At 40.6% G+C, this 9,105-nt stretch overlaps 2 protein-coding genes across 3 annotated transcripts; one reads left to right on the top strand and one right to left on the bottom strand.

Moving 5' to 3' along the window:
• Positions 1-558: 558 nt before the first annotated feature.
• Positions 559-3,812, bottom strand: hagh (hydroxyacylglutathione hydrolase; the record flags this gene model as incomplete). Of its 2 annotated transcripts, none has more annotated exons than XM_079281453.1 (9): positions 559-1,231; positions 1,360-1,439; positions 1,542-1,643; positions 1,895-1,998; positions 2,155-2,263; positions 2,351-2,468; positions 2,653-2,717; positions 3,016-3,200; positions 3,672-3,812. In XM_079281453.1, the coding sequence occupies 9 exons, from the start codon at positions 3,736-3,738 to the stop codon at positions 1,132-1,134; spliced, it is 930 nt and encodes a 309-aa protein (XP_079137579.1). In that variant the 3' UTR covers positions 559-1,131. The 2 variants fall into 2 exon arrangements, with proteins under 2 accessions (XP_079137579.1, XP_079137580.1); XM_079281454.1 differs by having other exon boundaries at positions 3,651-3,738.
• Positions 3,813-4,071: 259 nt separating this feature from the next.
• fahd1 (fumarylacetoacetate hydrolase domain containing 1) lies at positions 4,072-5,020 on the top strand. Its single transcript, XM_079282730.1, has one exon. It carries the CDS (start codon positions 4,162-4,164, stop codon positions 4,822-4,824), a length of 663 nt encoding a protein of 220 aa, XP_079138856.1. The 5' UTR covers positions 4,072-4,161; the 3' UTR covers positions 4,825-5,020.
• Positions 5,021-9,105: the final 4,085 nt, after the last annotated feature.

Consider the following 9,105-nt stretch of genomic DNA (forward strand, 5'->3'; position numbering starts at 1 on the left):
ATTCTAAAACGCTAATCAGACGGGGAAGTTATCGCGACATCACCGAACCAACGTGTCAAATCCAAGACATTTTAATCGAGCCGGAAACATTCAACGATGATCGGTGATGTTTGTGAGATCGTAGTTTTCATTTATTGATCACTTTATTATAATGTGTGTGTTAGACTTGTTTGAAAATAAATATATATAAATATATTTTAAAACTATTTCTAAAAAAATCTGTGATTTCCAAATGATAAAGATTTAAATGCGGACTCAAAATACTTTAATGAAATTAAACATCTATCATTACCAGAAGTACTACAGATAAGCACAATTTTGAATAACAACCTAGTTTTTAAACATATATAAAGTAGTAATATGAATAATTGGGCTATTTTGCAAAATTCGTACTTTTACTTGAAGTACTTATTGGACACAATACCTTTATTTCTACAGAGCTAAAATAATGTTTTTTATTGTTTTTCTCATATAATATACAATATTATTTGTGAGACTGTACTTAATATGGTAAAGAACATTCACAGTATCTAACATTTAATGCTGACACACCAATGCTTTGCTCACATGCTTTTTATTTATTCATCAAATAGCGCTTGTGCCGAATTTCACATAATAAACCAAAGTAACAGCTCCCAAGAAAATATGAAAAGAATGTCATAAGGACACATTCAACAATAAAGCACTGATGTGAATCTTCACAGGAAAATAAATTATTTTTTAAATCAATTTACAGACATTTTTACATTTGTTCTTCAAGCTGCTCCCTTTTTTGTATTCTAACACTTCATGAAATTGAATGGATTACAAAATAATCCTAAACCGATTTCAAAACTCTAAAGCTAATATTTACAGATTAACACATGTATTTCTCATTTTAAGCGTTAAATTATTGGCAATATATTCCTTAAAACTATCACACGAGCGTGATCCAAACCAAATAAACCCAAAACAAGTTTATAGCCATATTAGATCTGATTATAATAAAAGAATTTGTGCCATGACAGAGTGAATGTAGAGGATCTATTGATAGCGGCGCTGAAGATGAAATGCAGATATACATTTTGTATTACACTAATAACAGCTTGAGGTGTTGTAAGCAGTTGTTAAGAAGCATGAATGCACTGGACATCACTCCTTGGGCAACCGGAAGCCGTCCTTTTCTTTCCGGAGACTTCTCATGGTTTCAATCGGGGATGTCTGCTTTACGTGGTCTTGCACGGATTTCTCCCTGAATTAAACATAAAAGAAATATTATTAGCGCTGTAATCAGCTCTAAACAAACTACACAGACACATATTTATGTTGTAAGTAAGTAGAATATAATTCATAATTCGTATTAAATCATGCTCTACATACTTTACTCTCATAAAGGGGTTAAATGTGAATTCATCTGCCAAAGTGGATGGAATGGTGGGTTCTCCATCGCTGCATTTCTCCTAGAGATGAAAACATACAGACGCAAAGATGTTTGTATTTTCAACATTTTCAGAGGCTGATTGAGGCAATAATTGATTGGATATGACACATCAGTTTAGTACCTTTGCCCATGCCAGCTTCTTCTGAATGACTTCATTGTCCGGTTCCACATGACGCGCAAATTTCAGATTGCTGACGGTGTACTCGTGCCCGCAGTAAACACGCTGAAAACACAAACACACCGTGTTTAGTCACTGTCACACAATTTTATTATACTTTATCAGAAAACGACATTTTCAACACCCTAACTGGAAAATGCATCACATATCTCCATTTTAATCTAATCTCTGAATCTATTTTGTCTCATCTCAAATAGATTCTATGTCAAATCTTCTGTAAATTACTTCAGTGGCATGTTTAGACTTTCAATAGTAACCCTTTACGCTGACATTACAGGGGGAGTTCATATATTTACCGTTTCAGGAGGCAGGCCTCCCAGAATGTCTATCAAGGCTTTGTGCATCTGCTCGGCTGTACCCTCGAAGAATTTACCACAACCAGCCACAAACAGCGTGTCCCCTGCATGGGAATAAACACGAGTGTCGTTGGGACATTTAGAGGTTCAGAGGGCCGACTTGTTACAGAGGTTGCATCAACACTTATTGGTCAAGCTTGACAGATTTAAGTGAGACTTTATTTTCTCCGGTATGTCCGAGCGAATGTGATCAGACATACCTGTGAAAACAGCTGGTGGCTCTGTGCTCTTTTCCTTTGTCACATAGTAACAGATGTGACCAGTTGTGTGACATGGTGTATACAGGCATTTGACATTGAGTGATCCAACCTGGAGAAGAATGACACCAGTGAGCAAACATCCTCGTCACTTCAGGCTTATGTTTGGATTGTAGAATAGATAGTTTGATGGTCCTACTTTGATATTGTTGGAGTGAGAAACTTTCTTTGTAATAGCATCAACTCTGTCATCTCCTCCGTAGACCCTCAGTCCTGGCATTAGCGTGACCATCTTCTCATTTCCACCAGCATGATCCCTGAGGAGAGAAAATGGTCAGTGTGTAGTAATACACTCTTCAGCAGACTCTTCATGCAGGTTTAATGGTTTCTCAGCATACGGGCATTTTTGGCTGGTTTAAGAGTTTTCAGAAAGCGCTCATGATGCAGTAAACAAATGGAAGCTAGTGCACAACTAAAATAAAACATTAACTTGATGCTTACCAGTGGTGGTGAGTGGTCAAAACAGTTGTGAGTTTTACACCATGCTTTCTCACAGCTTCTATAACCTGTTGAAAGCACACACATATCAAATGGCAGACATTTATCAAGTGAAACTGCATTATATTTGACAGTTCCTTATCATATGTAAGGATTTGCTATTTTATTCTGTCTTAGGTCATCAAAAATGAGTAAAAAGTACAATATTTGTCTTTGAAATATAGAGTTGATGTACAGGGTAGCATAGAATGGAAACACCCAAGTAAAAGTGCCTAAAATGTTTGAACAGTACTTATTAAGTAAAAAAAAAAAAAATGCAGCCACTTTCTGATTATAATCTAATCTAGCATAAAACAATGCACACACCTTTATTGGCTCCACGGGGTCAACAATAGCTGCTTCCCTGGAGTCCACATCGATCAGCAGGTACATGTAGTTGTCACTGAGTGCTGGGAGAAGTTCAATCCTCATGTTTGCTTGTTCCACCATAGAGGACTTCCTCACTACGCTGTGAAGGAGGGCAGCTGCTTGGGCCTGGACTTCCACAGGGGCTTCATGAGAAGGTACAAGTCAATATTTGACAGACTGACATCGGGGGACTCTTTGTCACTCTTACATAATATTCCTTTAACCCTTTCCACGGACATGTTTGGACGCAAGGCATTATGCAATGGAGGCATTACACAGCAGCCATTGGCAGGACAAGTATTGATCATTTAAGCTAACATGGCGACAACATAAAGTAAACAACGTTAGCTTCAATGCCAACTTCTGAATGATTACATTTTGTTCGGCTATCGTTAGCTAACTTAGCCGCCGCATAGATCTAACTGGAGGAGGTTATGTAATAAATGCCAGACAGGCCAGCTGTGTTATGTGACTGTCCTTCCACTTGAGACACAACAAAATTAAAACATGTTAGCAATCCGTAACTAGTTAACGTCCAATGAAACTACATGCTAAGATAACATGCTAACATGCTAAGATAGCTGTTTGCTTACTGAAAAGTCGTAGTGACGTACCGAATTTGAAGGCTGTTGCAGCTCCAAGTAGAGTGCAGGCACTCCCCGCTAGTGACTTGAATAACATAACAACAGCAGCTTTGGCCTTCTCACGTTAGTGGAATGTAAACCAAAGAAGTTTGGATCTGTACTTCCTTGTTCGTCCCATTTAAGCTGCCAGGCTCCACCAATCGAGTCTGGGGGAGTAGATCGGCCATTATCAGTTAGAATTAGCAATAAATTGAGTGTTTACTATTTTTTACGACGAATCTATAAATATACAATGAAGTACATGTTAGGGATAATTACTGTATTATTTAGCCGTGATAAACATCCCAAATGTAATAGCTATAACAGCTTTGATTTGAGTTTTTAGTTTACTGTTTGTCCGTTTCGGCTTTCCGTAGGTAAATGATCTTGCTTCAGGGACCTGAGAGTGGGGTCGGTCAAAGTTTAGTTAAAACTGGTGCTAACAGCTTCAGAGCGGCTGAAACCGTCACGTTTCTCCACAATGACAGCGCGAAATATAACTCGATTCTGGGAATGGGGGAGGAAGATCATTTGTGTCGGGAGAAACTATGCGGACCACGCCAAAGAGCTGAACAACGCGATTCCTACAGAGCCCATCCTGTTCCTGAAGACACCTTCTGCATATGTCAGAGAGGGCTCCTCCATCCTGGTGCCCCGGTACTCCAGCAACCTGCACCATGAAGTGGAGTTAGGAGTGGTCATCGGCAAAGGGGGCACGGCCATACCACAGTCCTCCGCTATGGAGCACGTTGCAGGCTATGCTCTGTGCTTGGACATGACAGCCCGGGACGTCCAGGACGTTTGTAAGGCCAAGGGTCTTCCCTGGACCCTGGCTAAATCTTTCAACACCTCCTGCCCCATCAGCGAGTTCATCCCCAAAGAGCGCATCCCTGACCCCGGGAATGTGAAGCTATGGCTGAAGGTGAACGACCAGCTGCGGCAGGACGGCTGCACCTCCCAGATGATTTTCTCCATCCCCTTTCTGATCAGCTACATCAGCGAGTTCATCACCCTGGAGGAGGGGGATCTCATCCTCACCGGGACCCCCAAAGGAGTCTCCGCCGTGCAGGAGCACGATGAGCTGCAGGCTGGGATCGAGGACGTGGTCACGATGAGCTTCAGGGTGGAGAAACAACACCAGTAGTGAAAACAAAAGACACGAATGAGTCGAAAGAAATACTCAGACTCGTGGAAGATACAGTGTTTTTACTGGAGGGTTGAATCTAATTATTTGACATATATTTACAAATACTATGTGGACCAGCAGATGGCAGTCTCGTGCCATCAACACCATATTTCTGACGCTGCCTTGTAAAATATATGAGAAAACGAACACAAAACACAGTCTGGTTACGTTGATTGATCTCACGAGTGAACTTTTGATCGGTTTCACTGTATTATCTACTTAAACCAAATAATTCAGCACCCCATTGTCACTGTCTTTGTTTCCAATCATCAGTGGTGGGAAGAATAATTCAGAACTTTTATTCAAATAAAAGATGCAAAAATATATGTTTTAAAACTATTTGATTCAAATGCAAGTTGAAGTATTGATGTATTGCTGTATCAGCAAAAAATACAAGTTCGAATTATTGGAGACAGAATGGCCAGTGTTTTATGATATGTAACATTTGATTATTCATATTATTAATGCATTAATGACGTGTAGAATCATGAAGTAGCTGGTCAAGGTGGAGCTAATCTTAGCTATATACCAACTTAAATGCGGTGGTAGAAGATACTCTAGTAAAAGTACAAATACGATAGAGTAGAAATACTCTTTTACAGGTAACCATCCTACGTTCGAAACTGAAGTAAAAAGTATAAAGCAGCATAAAATGGAAATATTTAAGTAAATGCAAGAACCTCAAAATTGCACTACAGAACTTATATGTATTTGTATACAATTGGTCAAACAATATATTGTTGTGATTAAAGTCTAATAACAATATAAAGAACCAACATCTATAGCATTTTGAACTTCTCATACCATACTCTATTTTCGCTATGTGTGCACTTATGATAAAGATATATATAGGATGTTTCCTTCAGTCACATGAAGCAGTGCAGTCTGATTTAATGTGGAGTTCCCTTCACAAGCTATAATGTGAATCGAGTTTATCCCAGATGATTTCAAGTGGAGATAATAGTCCTGTAAGAGAGGGACTTTAGAGGACTGAGGGGTTGGCTGTGGCTTCGTGTGGTTATTTGTAAATTTGGAACACATTTAGCTGCTTGTTGGATCAGCTGAGATGTGTTTTCTTCAGAGAGTTTTGATGGACCACGTTTTGATATTTCTCTGTAACTGCACACTGAACCCTGTTGCCTCTTCAGTGAATGCTGTCGGGTTAGCCTTCAACATTCTAATGTTCTACACCGAAAAGACTCCACAAACTCCAATTTAATGAAACTGTGGTGTTTATGTTCATCCAGTGTACGGCCATTTGGACTTTCTGGCTGCGTACCTTCATCATAACCACATTCTATCCTGGACTGTTTAACATCTGTTCCAGGTTCAATTACAATTGTCCCACAGGCTTCTCTGTTTTCAGGATCAATCAGAGCCCCCATCAACCTGTCCCAGGCCAGTCTGCTGAAACCCGAGTCTGTGTACATCATCTTCCCCGCACCTGTAGGGCATGTTATCTCCAAGACTCACAGGGCCCAAGCCCTGGCCCTCAGGGGGACTCCGGGGTCATATGTGTCCATCATCAGCACAGTTATGACGTATTCAATTAGATCTGGGATCTGGGAAATGTAGTCGTGGCCTGTTTCTTAGAACAGGGTTAGAGCAGGTGTCGTCTGTTGTAAGATATAAATCACACTGTTCATTGTCCCCATGTGACTGACGGTATTACTCCCTCAAAGGTTCGAACAATGGCTTCAAGGCTCTCGCTCAGCTCTGGTTTAGCGTTCACCACATGAAGCGGTATGTTGTCACGGAGCGGCAGTCTGAGGAGTCTGAGGTGTATTTGACTCTTTTTGAGGGAGAGGGGATTACGTGGAGACCACAGTCTTCCGATCTAACGCACACCAACGATGATGTCACCTGTGGCATGAAATCAAGCCAGGTGGCAAATGTGCAGCGGAGAGATTTTGAGGGAATTCGAAGTCGATTTTCTACCGCAGCCCACCTTGAGATATTTGAATAGATTGGCACAGGCATTGATGATTCCCAGATGATGAATCCTGATGATGTTGGTGATCCCAATGAGGTTGACATGTTGCTTTAAGTGCAATGTCTCAACTCCTATTGGACAGATTGAAATCAAATGTGTTGAACACATTTATGTCACCCTGAGAATGAATTGTCATCAGGTCAAATCTCTTATCGGTCCACACGAAAAACAACCTGTGCATGAATATGTGCTTGAACATGTATCCGTGGTTCATATGGATCCTGAAGTGGTTATATGAAGAAACCGGTAAAAAGAAAACACGACAGTATACAACTGCAACAACATACCATCCTTAGATGAGTGAAAGGCATCTGAAGATTAAAGCACCAGCTCTTGACATGAAATGTATGGAGAGAAGGTTCAACATGTGAAAATGATTTACAGCTTGGCAGTGTGTGTGTGTCTGTGTGTGTGTGTGTGTTCAGAAAATGACCATCCTCGCCTCACTTTGCGCGCTGCACTGTACGCACCAGACAGCGCTGCGGTGTGGCCATTCTTAGAAAGAAAACCACCAACACACGCAACGATCGGAAGGACTGAGTCAGACAGGACGCGTATGACATCGCATCAAAAAGACACACTCTCACATGTCCAGGACATTGATTTTATTTCATTTTTGGAGAGGCAAAAGGGCCACTGGGTATGTATTTTTGTCTACTTGAATGTCAACCCAGTGCATGCAGTCAGCGCATCTTGTCTTTAGCCAACCTTGGACTGGTTCTTCTGCATGTGAAGAATTACAGTGCATTTCATGAATCGGTCTCATACTGAATGAACAACTGGGTGTCTGGGGATTAATAATGCCACGGAGCAAATCCAGAACCTATTCGGTATTTATTATAAGCCAAATTTAAGGGCTGTAATTCTTTTTCGTAGAATAATGAATGGGGTCTTTGGCAAATGAAAAGAAATCATGCATGAAGGCCAGGTGTGAGCCTCTTTCATTCAGAGTGATTGACTGCACATCGTGTGTTCACGTTTAGTTTGAAGATGCAGGTGGAAGGCAAAGCGGGTAGTGAAACATACTGCAGGTTTAACAGGAAAACACAGCGTTTCATGAAAACATGCTTCTTCCATACAGATGTGTGTACATTTCCAAAAATATCAAGATGTTGTATTTTTTGTTGAAGAATTCTGCTTCATTTCTTAGTGTGAATGGTTTCCATCCATTTAGCAATGATGCAACCTTCTCTATACACTTTGATTGTTAAAGTTTTCCCAATAAGTCGACTGGAGCTGGGATTTCGTTGGCTAAAATGGCAACAGGAGTATCTACTGAAATGTGTCCAGAAAAGCAACGTGATAAAATCCTATTCATAAAAGTTCACAATTCCATATCCCTAAAAAGTTCCCCAATTTGAGTTGAGCTACAATGACCATTTGAAAATCCCTCTACCCCAAATTACGCTCTCATCAATTAAAGCTGGAGTGACAATTTAACAAGATGCTGTGAGGCCTGAACCACAGGGAAGAGAGAAAATCTCTACCCTGAATTGAAGGAGACTGCGGTATGGGTGGAAAATGTGTGGCGTCCTCAGTATGAACCGTCTTCATTTGTGGTTCCTTAAAGGGAAACCACTTTTACACTCTAATCCTACTTTTATCTGTCGAAATCAGGCCCTCTTTCCTTCAAGGCAGCCTTCAGAGTGCTTCATCCCTTGAGTGTTTCTGATTAGTCTGCCATGTGCCCGTTATTCCCAAATAAGAGTCACCGCTCAAAATATACATCCCTCATCACGCTTAATCTCAACCGGTCACAGCGGCAAGTAACTCGATCCACATTGGGGCGATTTTCACTCATGCAAACAAATCCACAATGGTAGGAATTGATGGCATGCATTAAATTGTGGGCTCAAGTCCTTGGAAGCTGCGTGCCAGCCGAAGCTAAACAAATTCCTGTTCCCATGAGAAGGGAAGATTTTGAGTTTTGCAGACCTGTAATTTGCCTTTTAGTTGTTTTGCGCAATTGTGATCCAGAAGATCCTGTATTTCAAACAAACAAAGAGACAAATACATTGTCTTTCTATCTGTTCATACAGTACAGAGCAATGTTTACAGACAGACCAGAGGGATTCACTGTCAGGCTCGTTTGTGCAGGAGCTCATTTTGATGAACACCAACGTACATCTTCATGTCTCGCTTTCAGTTTCGGGGGAACGCATTCTCACTCATTCCTCCATTTTTTTTTCACTTTCTTTCTTCACCTCAATTGGATTTCTCACATCATTACCAGTGTTTAGTGGCAA

This window comes from Melanostigma gelatinosum (assembly GCF_949748355.1).
Source record: "Melanostigma gelatinosum genome assembly, chromosome: 13".
Taxonomy (NCBI): domain Eukaryota; kingdom Metazoa; phylum Chordata; class Actinopteri; order Perciformes; family Zoarcidae; genus Melanostigma; species Melanostigma gelatinosum.

Bases quoted from the DNA above. Each gene is read 5' to 3' on its own strand.
- fahd1 (XM_079282730.1), top strand. From the start codon at position 4,162: ATGACAGCGCGAAATATAACTCGATTCTGGGAATGGGGGAGGAAGATC.